Source organism: Labrus mixtus, chromosome 22, assembly GCF_963584025.1.
Source record: "Labrus mixtus chromosome 22, fLabMix1.1, whole genome shotgun sequence".
Lineage (NCBI taxonomy): Eukaryota > Metazoa > Chordata > Actinopteri > Labriformes > Labridae > Labrus > Labrus mixtus.
In genome coordinates, this window is record NC_083633.1 from 15028109 (window position 1) to 15045645 (window position 17537).

At 42.3% G+C, this 17537-nt stretch overlaps 1 protein-coding gene across 1 annotated transcript in view; it reads left to right on the forward strand.

The window, feature by feature from the left end:
- The window catches only part of snd1 (staphylococcal nuclease and tudor domain containing 1), a 167226-nt gene that overhangs the window by 16431 nt on the left and 133258 nt on the right, over positions 1-17537 (forward strand). The window contains exons 10-11 of the mRNA XM_061029798.1: positions 3777-3881; positions 13635-13736. Of these exons, the coding sequence (XP_060885781.1) occupies positions 3777-3881; positions 13635-13736 (207 nt within the window). The remainder of the gene's footprint in view (positions 1-3776; positions 3882-13634; positions 13737-17537) is intronic.

Below are 17537 nucleotides of genomic sequence, written 5' to 3' on the forward strand. Positions count from 1 at the left end.
GTCTGCAGTGATGTATAACCTGGTGTCTGTGTCAGTGCTCCAACCGGCTTCTAAATAATGGGGCCATGCAGACCGGCATCTCCTGTGGCTAATTCCCTTACTATTGAATAGTACCTCATACAACACTATTCCAAAGTACAAAATGATTTAAGAGAGGATTTTAAAAAAAAGACAGGAGCTTGTGGTGCTGTATTAAAATATATAACTGGCAGTTCATGGCGCTGTGGTGTCTAAAGGGTTAATGCTCTTGTACATAAGGGCAATTAAAGCTCATTTAAGCTACAGTGAGAATGGTACATTTGAAGCCTGTTAAAGAGGAGAAACAAGCCTCTTTTGGTTCTTACTGTGTTCCATGTCCCTGTTGAAATATGTCAGAGTGGTTACAAGGTCAGACACCTACTTTAAGAAATGAAAAAGTCTCTTTTCTGGTAGATGATGAAGAAAGAGTATAATGGTTCGTACCCCAGTTAAAACAAGCTGAGCAATCAGGTCACAGAAGTCGCTCTAAATTATTGCTAGCACTCCCAGGATAGTGTCTTACACACTCATCAGCCTGTTTTCAGCAGCACCCTGAGGCGACACGCCAGCTTAATGTGTTTATCATTCATAGCATCTAAAACACCAGTAGTTTAAATGAAACCATGTAATTTGGGTGACAAACTATCTCCACTGGCAGCCTAACCCAAACATTGCCATAGGTGTCTCCTTTGAGGGAGATCATCTGACATGAGTAATGAGCTAAGTCCTGGCTAAGCCCTCGCTCGGCCCCGTGGTTAAAACAAACTTTATGGATTCGACTGACAAATCCAACACAGTCCATGACAGCAGCCAAGATCCCTCCTTTTCTCCATGACTGATCCAGGACACTGCAGATGTCATGTCAGACACAGACAGAGGGTGGCAGTAGATCCCCACCTCTTAGTGTCACATTAGACCAGTGAGTCATGCTACCCACCTATTCGTCTCCTCTGCCTGCTCACTTGACCCCTCATGGCAGCTACTTTGCAAAGACTTTCAGCTTCATTTTTTTCTATCCATTCTCCATCTTCTTTTCTGGTGATATTTGCCCAGAGATTGCAGTCTGTCTCCCTGTCTCGTCTGTCTTTGGCGCGTGTTGATCTTTCCTCCTTCGCCTCTGTCGTCTCGCCTCCCCCGGCATATAATTAGCCAGTAAATGCTGAGCCATTCTCTTCTGCTTCCGCCACATTCTCTCCCTTTGCACTTTATTTACTGGGGCAGGGCCTCAAAATGACCTTGTTACTGTGTGAATGTGTGCAGGCTGGCGCTCTTGCATGTGTGCATGTGTGTCCCCTCCTCTCTTACCTCTCTCTCCTGCTCTCCCACTCATCTCACTGATTAGTATATGATGTATTTTGGCTGCTGTTGTAGGCAGCCTGTTGAGCATGTGGGCCCGGGCTAATTTCTGCTCTCGTGGTGGCGATTACAATGGCGGACTCTTTACAGAATAATGAGCCTAAAACACCTGGATGTGTGCCTGCCATACACTCAAAATGGTTTAACTCGACCAGAAGAATTCAAGAGAATGTTTTTTGTTCTTCTACCATCCACACAAACACCTCCTACATGGTCCAAATTGTGCTCCAAACATGTACGAGACCTGCATCTCTTACTTTTGAGTTCAGAGTTAAGCCTACATACAAAGAGCAGTTTGAGTGATGATGAGGCCATATTAATGCACGATTGGGATTCAACATGTTTAGGGCGATTGATTTCTCTGTGTCTTGCAAGCGGCCTACTTAAAGGCTCCGGGCTTGGATGACTCCTCCATCTCAGACCCCAATCTGTCTTCTTATTTAAGAGGGCACATACACAGTCTGGGTTTAGTCCAACCTGAAACCTGCAGAGTTGAAAAATGAAGCCAATGAAACAGTGCAAAAAAAAATTGTAGTACCTTGAATGTGCACTTGAAGCTGGCTTCAAAAGCCAAAGAAATCCACATAAGCCAATTTTTACAGCAGAAATAAACATCCTACTACAAATAATGCTCAAGTAGCAGGATAATCTGCAGAAATCTCTACTTTTTATAACACAGAACTATGTATTTAATTGGAATACCTAAAAGATACACAACGTAAACGTATTGTGTGACTGATGCAACATGGATAGCACATCAATTGCGCCCACTATCTGCTCCGTCTCAAGGTCCAGTTCACAAAGCATACTGGTTAATGATATGAAAGCACAAACACACCTATAAAGTTGACCTGCTCCGTGCGGTTTGTTCTTGTTTTGCGTCTTATTGTGGCGACATAGCTGCGCTCTCGTCCTGGCAGAGCACAGTTCATTCCACATATAGGGAATGAGTCGCCAGGGGAGGGGACACTTCTTATCTGTTTACTGTGAGTCCAGACTCGAAAAATGTGATTTGAGATGCACAGTTTGTAACAAAGCCTCATCCCTGATTCAAGCCAGACATGGGTAATGGCTCCACCGTCTCCACACATGGAGAGAGTGTGCCTGTTAGTATCACATTAAAACCTTGGATAGCCATCGATTGATCCAACTCCCAATTATAATAACAAAAGTCGATCTCAGGGTAATATTAACAGACTTGATTTACAGATAATGTATGTCATCCACAGGTGAAATTGTTGCCATGATCACTTGAAAGTTTACCACCTAATTCAACCATTGGTATTTTTTTCACTCTTGGCTGGGTTTTTTTTTTTTTTTGTGAATTAGACGTGTTTTGCAATGAAGCTTACTGGCAAGGAAAGAGGCCAATCCTGCCCCAAATGCATGATGGCTCATTGGAACAAATGCACACAGCACTGGAGCATGGGGACACTTTTTGCACTGCAATGCAGTTTGACTCATTTGCACAGGGTTAGCAGTGTCTATGAACAAGCCTCCAAGGCTCATCTCTGTAGGAACACTTGGGTCTTTATCTGCTTTCGGGTTCGATGGTTCGTGTTAGTTTTGTGTCTGTGGTGGTTCAAATTCTTGGATTCTTGGATCACACTGCCTCTTTTGTAGGCATTAGTTTTCTTCTGTTTTTTGTGAACCCATTACCTTGTAGTTCAAACTCCGCAAATGGTTAAGCAGTCAATGGTTCAGTCACTAATATATCTACTGTGGTTGCTATCTTTTGAAAACAGAAAACACATTCAAATGCCAAACATAAATAAGTCTGAGTCTTTAGTTCCACTTGTAAAGGTCTCCAGAACAAAGTGCTGCCAGCCTGTTGTTTGACAGAGAACTGTGTAATGCTCCAGCAGTCTATCTCTAACAGGATGTTTGTGCACTCCGTCTCCCTCCTCTCCCCCCCCTCTGGTGCCAATTCCCCAGGTAGCACAACGTCCTCGCTCTGTCCTCCAAACCTCGCCGGGCCCTGCTGGGACAACCCGGCTCGCTTACTTACTCAGTCACTCAAGGATCACTCTTTCTTAGCCCGCTCTCAGTGCCTCATGCTCGTGACAGCACACGATCTGCACTGTCACTCTCCCCACTGCCTTTGAATAGATCTCTTCCTCTCCATTTATCCTTTACCTGCTCCTTCACTGCCCATCGTTCTTTCAGTCTGTCTGAGCACCAAAATACAATTCCATTCTTTATGCTCTGACACTCCTCCATCCTGCAGGAGTGTTTTATTTTCCTTTCTTTCAGTTTTCCATAAGGATTTACATGTGTTCTGGACCCTTAAATTACTATATCGAGTTTCTTTTTGTCAAACTTTTTGTTTGCTTTATGTTTGCCCAGCGATTTCTTTCTCTATTACTCAACTCACCTCCTCTTTTCTTCTTCTGTTCCCCCAGGTGATGCAGGTTGTCAACGCCGATGCCATGGTGGTTAAGCTCAACTCTGGAGAATACAAGACCATCCACCTGTCCAGCATTCGGCCCCCCAGAATCGAGGGAGAGGTACAAACAAACCCGCGTCTGTCTTCTTGAATATGTGTCCGCAGCCTTGCTCAGTGTGAGTGGCTACTTGTGCACGAATAAGTGGATGTATGTGGGGGAGCTTGTGGTCAGCCAATTATTCAGAAGCTCCTCAGAGTTGACTTCTGTCACTGCTGTCAGTATAGTCGGTTTATATTTATTTAAAGTCAAACACAAGATGCTTTCGTGTCCTTCCACCAACCTCGTTATTTATCCGTCTCTGACGCCCTCTCACATGAGTCTCCTCTCTCTTTAAATAACCACAGGGATACATTTCACCACTTGGTGGCGCCCCTGCAGCTGGGGCACATACAAACACAGCGAGACACTTGCACACACCCACTGCAGAGAGGGAGGCAGATCGATTTTTTTCTCTTTTTTTTTTGGCTTTCCCCTCCTTTACTCCTCCATTCCCCTCAGAGTGGCTTCATGACTGTTAAACACCTAAAACCTACACATGAACATGCATGCATACACGAGTCAAAACGATGGTAACATATTTTATCCACACAACATGCACTGTTAATGCAGTGACACCAATTCTTTCTCACCAATAACACCAATGCTTTTTTATAAAGTTATATATAAAGTTTTATTCTAATGTCATTTTTTTATATTTAGAAAATTAATAATCAATTTGTATTTCTCACTTATCCTTTGTTGTCTGGGCCTCACAAATGCCATCATTTTTTATAAATAACAGTCTTTAGATGTCTGAAAATGTCACTCCCAATAATTACAACGTTTTATTTTGACAGCAGAAGTGATGATTTCCTCTTGTCACTGACAACAGAGTCCTATTATTCCAATTCAAACCCTTCATTGCCTTCTTTTTTTAACATGTCTGCAGGTGTTTGATAACCATTTCACCAGTCCACACACTGTTTACAATAAAATGCATTTATGAGAAAGTCATGTCTCACAGTGGCGGCTTCTCTAAGTCTCGGAAGCAGTTGTAAAAGTCCTGTCGCAAAATGTCTGCAACAGCCCTTTAAATGTTCAGTTTTGATTGTTTTTGTTTTTATTGACTGCCCCTCTCTGTTTGTTTTTCAGTTTATGGGTTACTTTTTTGCGTCTCTTTTTTTCTTTTTATTGTCATCTTGTTTTGATTTGTTCGCCTCTACCACCATATCTTCTTCTCCCTCTCTCCCCTGGCGTTGTTGGTGTCTCGCATCATTAAGAGACAGCTTTGTCTCCCTCTCTCTTTGCCTCCCTCCTTTTCTTCTGGCCTCTCTGCTCCTCTCCCTAACTTTCGCCTGCCATGCTCCCCCTCCGGGTGTGCACGCTGTGGTCAGATTGCTGACCTGCAACGCTGCCCTGTGTGTGTGTTTATTCTCTGTGGCTCTTTTTGGTTGTTACAAGCTTTTGGGGAAAAACATTTTTCTATATTGCTTTTACTTTTCTCTGTGTCTCCAAATCCTCACCATCCTAATATTTCTCTCTTCTTTTCTGCCTTTTCCCCCTTCTCTCTTTTCTTTATCTCTCTACTTCAAATTTCTTTCTTCTTCTTTTTCCTTCTGCTTTATTTCCGTCTTGTCTCTTTCGGTCTTTTACCGCCTATCTGTCTTCTGTTCCTCGCTCTGACTCTGCCTGCACCAGATGCCTCAACAGTATGTGTTTTGTGCTTCATTACGCTGTCGTATGTTGCAGGGAGCCTGAGAGAGTGGCCCCAGATGTGTGTGTATTCTGTTGGTGTTGTATTGGCACAGTGGTGTGTGTCCATTTCCAACGCTTCACTTCATACATACTTATTAATCATGTGTGTGCGCCTGATTTAAAAAAAAATATGCAGGTTATTTACATGAAAAAAACATACAATCTAAGTACCAGCTCACTGCATTAGTGGAGTGAAAAATAATATCATATCTATCCTGAATGAGGAATTTCACATTTCCTTTTTCAACCAAATTGACAGCTGGTTTTTCTCTCCAATTATGATTCACTGCATTAGTATTGTACATGGGATGGTCGACATGGTGAAAAATAAAAACCTTTCCCAATCAGACATTTTCCAGAAAGAATGGCACGATTAATTACAGAAACACCCTCTAAAGGTGACTTTAAACGTATGCACACTACTGTAGGTGGCGCTATCATTAAAATTCAAACTTGTAACACAAAGTCATTCCAGAGTCGATGCTCTCTGTAGACAAGAGCGGGCCTTTTTGGGACTGTTTGAGGACACTCTTTCGGAGTTGTTGCATAAGATGTGTTGCTTCAGTGTGTGTTTAGTGTTTTTGTCAAGGGTTGTTCATGGTGCCGCTGCTGGTTTTGTTTGTAAGCTAGTTATTTCTGTCTGCGAGCTAAAGAGCTGCCTGCCTTCCTGCCTGTCTGTATCGCCGTTGGCTCAGCTTTGAGTGTTGTCGCTATGGCAGCGATGCAGAGTTGTGATGAGGCTGTGATGAGCTCTCGGACTGTGAGGTAGAATAAAGGCAACTGACAAAGGAGCATTGGTATTCGTTTTTCTGACATCTTAACTAAATGTTTTTTTTTATATCTGTGGAATTTAGAATGTTTTATGTCCAGTCCTCATTTACCCTGAGCAAGTTAGCTGTAACCTCAGGTGAGCTGGGGAACTTAAGCCATTTTAAAATGCAATTAATTAAACGCTTTAGCACCTTCAGGTATTAGTGTACACCTGTCTGAGTATTTTTTTTTTAAAGACGAAACATGTGCTGGACAAGACTAGCAGCTGTGAGAAGGATTTTCTTAGTGCACTTTGAAAAAGCACATGCAGTTTTTTCATGCACAAACTGACTTTTCAAAGGTTGTAAGCAGCAGGAGCCATTCCTACCTTAAAGCTTCAGGGGCGAGAGGTCACAGCAGGTATCTCCCTCAGCCGGAAATCAACTCGCACCGACATCATGTTGGCTAAAACTGTCACAGCTGAGCCGGCTTCTTGCTTACAGTGCATGCAGACAGACAACGCAGACGTCGTCACGGTTTGCAGCACACACATGCTCAAACACGCATACAGACAGAGAACCATGCTTGGTTAAGCTGCATTAGCTTATGTCAGGAAACATCTTTGAAATTGGTGTCAGCATGTGCATAAACATGGATTAAACAGACGTGCTGTTTATAAGTATGCAGAAACACTCTAGATGTGTGCATGCTCGTTCAGCAGCCTGTCTGTGAACCTTCTGAAAAAACCTCTGAAATTTTGCATTGTGGCATTTGTGTGGATATTTGTGTTTGTGTGTGTGAGTGTGTTGTATTCTCTAGAGGTCTGTAGGGATTTTCTCGTGCCAGTTGTCATTATTATCTCTGTCTGCGTGGATGTGCCTGTGTGCTGTTTGACCGTGCATTCTGCAAGCAAGGCCGTTTATGTGTTTGTGTATGAGCGCTTACTTTTTGTGTATGTGTGTGTACAGTTTGGGGGCACGGGAGGCCAGATGCAATGTACCAGTGCTCTGATCAACAGTGACTGTTCCTGCCAAACCCCTCTCCTCCTCTGTCCTCCTCCTCCCTTCTCCTCTGGTTCCTTTTAGTACCATAACAACACACAGCCCCCCCTCCCCTCTTTTGAACATACTAAATGTGTTCAGATTGACAGATTTGTGAACCAATGGTGTGTTTCTGCAGAAAAACATAGGACACAAATCCTCCCTTTCCTCTTTTTTAGGTTTCTTTTCTCCCCAGAGTTACTGATGTTGCGCATCTTCAGATGTGAGTTATTTTGAGCTTGGGAGTTGGAGTCAGCTTTTTCTCCTCTCCCCTCCCTCTTTTCTTTTTTTTTTTTCTTCTGGTCTCTTCTTCATTTTCTCTCGTGTGCGGCAGGACAAGCCCAGCGTAAACACGAGTGCAGAGAGATGTCTATGCTACTCAGTGACTCACTCTTACACCCACACGCTCGCTCACTCACCATGTTTAGTTGTGTTTTGTGTGTGTATCAATGCTTTGACGATGCACATGCGTCGAATCTCGAGTATTTGTGTGTGTGTCCTCATGCATTGTAATGTATCTGTGTGCTTATCTGGTTTAAGTAGGGTTAAGGACACTGCTGATGGAGCACATAGAGAGGTCAACTCACTGTCCTTTATATAAGGCAGCACAATGACTGTGGCTCATCCCTGCGCTGCTCCATGCAGCGTCTAAACTCTCTATGGTCAACCACTGTGTTATCTTTAGTTGATATATTTTATGTTGCCTAACTAAAGATCAATCAAATGCTGCCTCCCATAAACCATCCCTCCCCCCCACCCCTCTCTATTTTCAAATCCATCATTACTTTGACTTCACATTATTGTGTTTATTTTAATACAAGAACAACACACATTGATTACCATTTCTGTAAATAGGGCAGTGTCAGCACAGGTCAAATTAAGGCAGTGTGATGTAAGTTTTCACATCTTTTATAACGATGTGAATTACATAAAAGAGTGCAGATAGCAGACACGTCTTGGAGGCTTGCAACAAACATTGTTGTTGCACATCTTCCATTAATTCACATATTGTTATTTCCAACAATAACAGTACAATAGGAGGTTTCATTGGGAGTGTTCTGCACACAATAATGAATTCGATTTCGCATCTACAACTGCAGTCAAGGCATCAAAGTCTTAGGAACAGTGGTAAATATGGAAAAAGTGTTGGAAAGATGTTTCTGCTAGTAAGCTTATTATCAGCAAGATGCTCCATGCTCAAACACAATGGGAAAAAAAAAAAAAAAGATGATAGTTCAACTGCTGTCAAACTGAAAAATTTCACCATACTGAGGAGAAAAATACAACAACACTTGGACATGTTGGACAAAAAGACAGACAGACGGGTAAAAAGATGACAGCTAACAAACAAGTAACAAGACACCAAAGTGAAAGACTTTATTTGAAGAAGGATTTGGCTTTGTTTAAATGGAATCTCGGTTCTGAACTTAGCGTTATGTTGTGATATTTGCTTGAATTTGCATGACTTTTCAGCTGTCATTTCATTGTGCAAATGTCACTTCTGGAATATCATTCTTCAAGATTGTATACTCTTGCTTGCTTTCCCCCAAAATATAATGTGCTGTAGCCACTATTGCTCAGACAAGCCCATCTGCTCTCTGCTTTCTTGTTGCAACTGTGGCTTTCTCCCCCTTTATTCCTACCCTCTTTGTTTTAGTCCCTTCCTCTCCCCTCCTCCTCCTCCACACTTCCTCCAAATCTTCTGTCTGGCCATGTGTGTGCCCTCAGCATGCCCTCAGCCTGCTATGACACGCTTCGACCTCAAGTTTTGGAGGAGGGTCGCCCACCTCGTGATTCAATCGTGCACTTTTGGCCTGGTGAGGCAGATTGGAAGCCAGTATGTGTCCTCACTACTGGATGAATATATCTGACCCCATTGTACTGTTTGGCTGAGACTTTTAAAAAGCAAGGACAGGCTTTCTTGTATCTGTCTTAGTAAAATGAAGGGATATTATGTTAGAAGAGATAAGAGTGACTGTACTCCTTACAATCCTGCCATGTGTATCTCTCAAGTTACAAAACACACACCAACGGAACCAAACACAAATTGTCATCAAATAGGCCATTTATATAAAAAGGGATTTGTGTTTGGATGGAGGCAATATGTTCAATATTATTTAGCGTAAGCTGCACAAATTTGCTCTGTGCTTTCAGTAGCTGAATGCATGAATACAAATAAATGTCAGCAATATTGAAGCTTTCCTAGCAGGCAGACTCTAACAGTGCATCGTTGTGCCCTGTCTGCAGGGCCAGTCCGACCGTCTGTCTTGTCCCTAAAAAAACGAATAAAAACAGCTTACGTGCTCTGGCTAAATTAGTTTTCATATGACATCCTTATTAATGAGTTCACAATGAGAGCATGAGCTGCAACCTGTCACAGCTGTCCCAGTAAATTTACCTGCGCCAGTCTGCTAGCAGCTAATCATGAATTGAGTGGCTGTTTTGTTGTTATGGCGCTGCAGGTAATTTCATTCTGAAATCCAGGTCGTCTCTGGAGTCTATCAGTTCAAGTCAGATTAGTAATGACTGATTTGTATCCCTGGCAATAATGCTGTGAATGTAATATTATTGTATTAGATAGATTAGATTTTGTATTGTTGTATGATAACCAGTGATGTCCTTCTTGCTCTAGCTTCAGTAGGTGTACGCCTTCCTTCTCTGTCTTTCTCTTTCTCTCTTTTATTGTCTGGCAACCTTCTGCAGCCTGTTTCTGCATGCATTATTTAGTAATGTTTTTATGAATACAATAGTAAGTGTTGGTTTGAGAAAGGCTACAAGGTCACTGCCGAATCAAAAAAATGAAGTCCAACTATCCACAGCGTTCCAAAACTTGAAGGCACGCAGACAATAAAAACCCCACTCTTCTCAATCTTTAACTGCTAAACTACAGTACACTCCCTGCAACACCACGGCCAAACATCCAAAAGCATGACGTGCTCCTGAGTCATGATTTCACCCTTGAAGTTCCAGAAGCGGCTCCCAGCTGTAGCATCCTCACATTTGCAGTCCAGCCCCTGCAGCCCTGCGACACTGTACCATCCAGCTAGCGTCATGCCTCTGCAATAGTCAAAGATGATTCCTGAGCTTTGGTTGGTAATTTGGAACGAAGGGAATTTACCCCAAATAGCACAGAACTCCCCCCAAGCAGAGTGTAGAGCAAGCTGTTGTTATTGGGTCACGAATGAAACATGACTCTCTTATTTCTGTAACCTTCCTGCAACTGCATTAGCTTTAGGATGGGTTACATACTGTGTCTTGTCGGAGGATTTTAATGACGCTAATGGTATCACAGTGTCTAGGGAGTGAAGTTTAAATGAGCTCTGAAGTCCAATGATTAGGCTTGGCATGGCCTTCATTTACACACATTCATATTTTAAGGATTTGAAAATAACATAGCAACCCCTTTTGGAGTTTCAATGCAAAGCAGACCAGGTAGTTGTTTCAATCAGTCGACAACACTTATCCATATGTTTTCAGATGTAACATTTCCTTCACCTTGCCCTCTTCCAATCAGTCTTGCTGCGTTCCCCATAGACCTTCTAAAAGATAGTGGTACCTTTTTGTCCTGGTGTTCTTCTCCACTTCTTCTGCCTAATTGGCATAGAGTGCTGACATTTACATTCTTTGCCCTCGGTGGCACGGCTCTGTTTCCACTGTGAATCAGCTTATTAGTGAGTAATAATTTTTCATTTCTCTTTCCCTCTGCTTATCCAGGGTTCATTCTTTACTTTTCTCTGTTGAATTCATCCTGTTGTTTTTACCTGGGTCTATCAGAAACCTATTGGCCTCCTTAATGTTGTACTACCCTTGATAGGCAGTGTATGAAAACTCATTCAAGATGGAAACGTCTTCGTTTTTTTCTTCAAGTCTTCAACGTGTTGAGATTGTTTTCTAAACTAATATGTAACCAAAAGAACACTTAATCACATCATTTTCCCTGCCAACTTTTGGTTCTCTTCTGGTACCATAAAGGTTTAGTTTTAAGGAGGAATCAATGGCATCTACTGTGGTTGAAAAATCAGTTAACCTCTGCCAGTTCAGGAACATTTCAGCTTTCAATTGAATGCAAATGAATCGCCGACCAATTTAGACAATAACATGAGCAACAACTGGATCAGAAAGGTCACGTTGAAAAGGGGAAACAGTCATGAAAGTAGTGTTAATGGTAAAACTGTAATTGAATATTAGCACTAATATGCTAAATAAAAACATGTCTTATACTTACTCATGGTAAGTCATATTCCTTCAAGGAACAGCCCTATTGAGAATGCTGCATAATACAGCATCTGGGAAACGTCACAATGTATCACTTAACAAGAATATTTTCCAAAGAAAGATGCCATTCAAGCAACATGAGCTTAGTAGAAACTATCCTCATCCCCAGCGGTTGATGGCTCCAGTCCAAAGCTCAGGCCCAAAATGGAGGATTCCTGTCTGGCAGTGCTCCTAAAAGACCCCATCAATACCTCTCCCCCCCCCCCCCCCCCCCCCCCAAACCGACTTTGTAGGGATGAGAGACCCTGACAATAAGCCCCGGCTGACACAAAATGGAGGACATCGGCTCTCGGCTGAGCGGTGGGGGATTTCCACTGGCCATGTGTGAGATTAACTCACCTCCGAGGTTCCATGCTGTGCTGACTCTGCTGGCAGAAGTGGAGAGAGATGGGAGCGAGGGAGTAAGAAAGGAAAGATGGAAAGCTATTAAAATCAAAGGTTATTACATTGCTGCCAAGGTTAAAGGATCTTGGTTGGCTGGTAGATTTGGCAGCTTCAACTGAGCTTCAAATCCAGCAGGCCTTCTGTGCAGTCATGTTGAGGGACTAAAATATTAGCAGTATTTTGTAAGGAAAAGTTATTGTTGCTTTGTGTTGGATTTTTCAGTTTCACACCAGCAGAAATTTTTTTTTGTAGAGACTAGGAGGGGAACAAAAAGTGGCAGTTAAGTTGTCTTGAGACCTTTTTAGGGACATTTTATGTTCTTCAGTTAATCAGATATCTTGATGCGTCATTGTGAATGTTTCACAATGTATCAATCATCGCAGAATTTCTGCATTGTGATACAATCATTTTTGTGTCAGTTATCGTATCGTTTCAATTTGTTCGTTAGCGTGCAATTCCCACCTCTATTGGAGACCTTAATGGAGCCAGAAGCGCATACTTCCCCACAGAGCGGAATACCAAGGCACCCTTTGCCAGCCACGTGTTCTCCTGACATCCATCTGCCCAGCTGTGAGCAACACCTGGCAGCGCCCAACAACTGTAGACACATTAAAAATGAATGAACCATTCAAGAGGAGAGGAAATGAGGAATTAATCTAACCCTGTGTGTTCATTTTGAAGAGTGTAACTTCTGTTTGTATGACAGATAATGACGGCGGTCATAGAAATGTGGGGGAGGGGCAGGGGGGGTGCACACACTGGAATTGTCATTCATAGCCTCATTCCTCCCGTTAGCGCTTGTCGTTTATTTCCCCACTGCGTCATTGTCATTTGCCATATTATTTTTTTTCCCATCCCGCCCCTACAAAAACGGCACCTGTCACTGTGCGTGTGTGTGTGTGTGTGTGTGTGTGTGTGTCTGCATCTATGGGTGTGTATGTGTGTTTGTCTCCTCACACAGGGAGCAACACAAAACCTCAGCCTCCTTTTTGAAAATGCAAATAGGTTCTATTTGTGGCCTGTTCCTGTCAGAGAGTGGGTGAGCGTATTGAAAGAAGTTTTTGTGTGCGACTGTGTGTAGCGTGTGGCTACATCTGCGTGTGTGCACGTAGTGTCAGCTCGCCTTTGTGCATCTGTTTAACACTAAGTGTCTTTGCCTTGGCTGTTTGTATCTGTGTCCTTGGCAACTGTGTACTTTGATTTTTTATTTTTATTTCATTTTGGTGCAATGTGTCAGTTTTGACAGCAAAAGATGTGTGTGTTTATTTGAGGAAGGAGTGTTTGTAAAATGCTTCTGTTCACACTAAAATATTTCACAGGGAGTTCAGACTCCAGATCCTCCACATCGCGGGAGTGAAGCACAGGGGAGAGGGAAACAAACAAACTGACTGTGTGTGAATATGTTTACCGTGTTTGTGTGTGTGTGTATGGGTAAGGTTGGAGGTTGTTTGTGTGTGTATATTTCTTATACCTCTGCAGTAAATATGTTAATCCAAGCAGCTTTGGAAATGCAATGTGAATAATGGTCTTCTTTCTCTCTCTCTTTTTTTTTCCCCCTTCTCCCTCCCTACGTCTTCTTCCTGACCCTTGTCCATGATTCCTCCTCCATCCTCCTTCCGTCTCTTTTCAGGAGAAGAACAAAGACAAAGACAAACGTTTCCGTCCACTGTACGACATCCCCTACATGTTTGAGGCCCGCGAGTTCCTGAGGAAGAAGCTCATCGGCAAAAAGGTAAAAGCCCACTAAGTTTATTTCATTTGTTTTACACGCATCTAAAACTACAAAGTACATCTAGAAAATATAAAAGCACCCGTTTGTTCATTGCATATATGAAAACCACACTAGAATGACATACAAGGTAATAATACACAAATTCACAATCATGGCGCGCCGGTTTAGCAGGTGTATGAGGCTGCAGTCCGCACTAGTTGCAGGTTGGACTCTCAATCCCGACACTGTTTGATGCATGTCTCTCTCTTCATATTTACTCTCTCTATATCTGTCCTGTTATGGCCCAAAGCCCCCTGACCCCCAACCCCCACCCCAAATTCAAGCAAGCATTGAAAACAAGTTCAAGTTACCTAAAAAACTTGATAAGCTTTTTTAAAAACTTAACAAAATGTAATTTATTAAATTAAATTCATTCATCAAGAGAATTTGCAGAAGCAATATTATGACCAATAATTTCTTGTGTACAATATTATTTCAAACTAAATGTTTTTGACACAGAGGAGGAACAAGTGTCTTTTTGAACATATAGTGACACTTTTCAACAAGCCAATCACTCATTGGCTCATTGTCTTCCTTTGCAAGTGAGTAAATCAACTTTATTACCTCTAATTAGCTTTTATTGAATTAAACACTTAACTCGAAACAGGGATTCCTCCTGTGGCTTTACATATCTTCCAACACGCCCAAGTAACCCAGACTCATATTTCTGAAGCCTAAAGCGAGCTATCTAGAATAACTTTTTCTCCCCCTCCCTCAGTTTGAATACCAAGTACTCCCCCCAGATACCCAGAGGCTTGATATTGGCCGGGGCTCACCCTTTAAACAAGCAGTGTTCATTTCCCCACTCTCGTGTCTATTGATCTACTGGGTCTGTGCACCTTAGGGGCTGCTATGATTTACACACATCTGACCCAGCAGAATCAGACACTGAGCTAGGCTCCCTCGCTCAGTAGGACACACATTACCGCTTAAACATCTCTCTTTTGTGCGTTAAATTTGTATAAAACACTACACACCACACAACAATCTTAATAAAACGTTAACAAGTCAGCACTGATATTCACTGGTATTGTAAGACTTTTACAACTCAGCACTGACATTCACAAGTTTTCAGCACACACAGTAGGTTGTTTATACACCAGTCTCTCATCTGTAGATCAGTATAAACAACGCCTACGTTGTTGTTATTGTGGCAATTTCGCCGCCTCCAGTGGCAGTAATGGCAAAGAGAGAGAAGGCAGCTGTTGCTCACAGGCACGCCCAGGGCTATTGTCCACTGCCTGAGTGGAAGATGGTTGGTGTTTTTCCAAATAGAAAACTCTTAACTCTTGTTGGACTCAGTGGGGATACTTTATAATGAGAAACATGCTGAAAAAGTTTGCAATCTATTTTTTCCTATTCAAATCTACATGGAAAGGCTGTAAAAGACCAGATTGCTGGGAAACTCTAACAGAGAAGAGAATAACTGCACCATCACACTAGCAAAAAGACTTCCTGATGCAGAAATCATCTCATAAATTGAATGCTGACTTCCAAATAGCAGATTTGGGAGCTTAGACATCCAAAAATCAATTCTCAGTCAGCTTCTTTTTTTTTTATTTTTTATAAATCCCTCCCTGTTTTTCTGCTGGGCTGACAATATACCAAACAAATGCACAAGTTTCAGGAGTCCAAACCACAGCAGCAAAACAAAAGACAGAAAAAAACATTAACATCTAACACTCTCATAAGTAAACAGACAAAAAAACAACATTTGCTACACAGCTTGATAAACACAAAACATGCACCCACTCAAAGCCAAAAAGCCAAGAGAGTTCCTTTTGGCATTCAGCACCGGAGTGAGATTCATATCCCTGTCCCAGCCTCTTCTCACAGTCATTTTAATCATCCTCATTAATGCTTTTTTAATGACAGAAAACACAGCCGTAAGCTGGCTTTTGACGAGTGAAGCGAGTGTAATGATTCGGCTGTTTATTTGTGGTGTTTGTGTTTGGGGATAATGACCGTGTGCGAGATGGAAATAGGGCGGCTTTAGCCTTCGTCAAGGTGCAAAAATACTGTGCACATTATTCCATTTGCATGAAGAGGAGATGTGCAGCACCAAGCCTCATTTCAAGCCATATAATGGAGCTAGAGATGCAGTTTGGGGTGTGTTGTAGAATATTAACACGTAGAGATGTATGTACAGTGTGTGTAGGTGCATCTAGATGAGGTCGTAATGGACATGTATGGACTGTTAGTCAGACACATACACACTTGAAAACACAACCATCTGCTGTGGCCATTATCTCTTTACTCATGCAGAAATCTCTTGCAACAGAGGAAAGGTAATATTAATAGTGTAATAAAATAATTCAATGCTCTTCTGCAACATACAACTCCTTACCTTCATTTTAATATTCCCAGCATGCACCTCATAATATCCAAACAATCTTGCTTGATTAGACTGTAGACTGTTTCCAAAGTCACACCAATCTGAAAAATTGTTTATATGTAGTGTTTACCGTGGAGGAGATAAAGTATGCATGATTTTGTATGTGTCATGAGAAATTAGTGCCTAAAGCGTGATAAGTGTGCATGCTCGGGTGAATCAGTTACCCCGTTGACAGTCTGCATTAAAATGTATCCAGCGTGATCCATCACTGCTAGACAGCTCTAAATGCAGGTGGGAGAGCCCTGTGAGGGGTGTCAAGATCTCTTTTTCCACATGGACTGTATGTGCATGCAAGTTGGAACATTGACCACCTAATCAGGGTTGCAAACTGTGGGAAAAGCTGTACTTTCTCTGCCTCCATTATTACCAAGTTACTGTCTTCTTTAGCATTTCTATGAAAGTTCACCTAAATCTGGCCTCAAACTTCCTGTGTGTGTATGCATATTGGTGTGCATGTTTTATATCCTTCTGCCTCTCTCTACTTTTGATTAGTATTGAAGTTTTGTCTCCCAGGTGTGTGCTTATGGGCTCGTAAAAGTGAGTTACATATAAGTGGAGCGCTCTTGCCCATTTGCCAACAGTACAGCCTCCTTCTTCCTCCTCAGTGTGCAAAATCAATAACGGAAGAGCTCCGGAACGTTGCTTTGCTCCCATCCCTTCATTGTTGCTAAGACACCAGGCTGAAGCTGTGAATTAATCCCTCTGTCGCCATGCATCAAGATTTATTTTAAATGATTATTAGCCAGGTTTTTGTGATGTAAGAGCATTGTAGCTTCAGCAGCCTTAGCAGCCTTAGCAGCAATAAATACTTAGTTTGGATGAAATCATAACAGACTCTCTGTGGTTGAGTAGTTATATGCCAGCACAATACTTAACCTTCATGGGTGTAATGTTAATCTGTGCTACCTTGGCCCACTTGAGCTGTCAAGTTGGATGCAGGTAGGTGCACAGGCGCACAGATGCATGTTGCACTCCCAACAAGGAGTGGAGTTTAGTCGACCCACTTACTGTCATCCTGTCTCCGAACACTAAGCTCTGCAGAGACAGATTTGGAGCAGTAAGCATTAGGAGACTCTAAGACCAACGCTTTTCCTGAAATTCTGTTCCAGAGAGATCCACTTTGATCTTTTCTTTTCCCTCTCCCTGACACAAACAGAAACAAAAGATTTTACCCCGGCAGTAGTGGGGTAATTGGGCCCTGTCCAGGATTTAGAAGGGACTACCTTGTTTGGTCTGGGTCTTCCTTGAAAAGGGGGGGAAAAAAGTAAAAGGACTGTCTGCAGATCTTTTGTCATATCAAAGAAGGCGTATCTTTACATAATCTAGCTCAAACTGGACTTGACCAAAGCTTGTCGTCCCCACAGAGT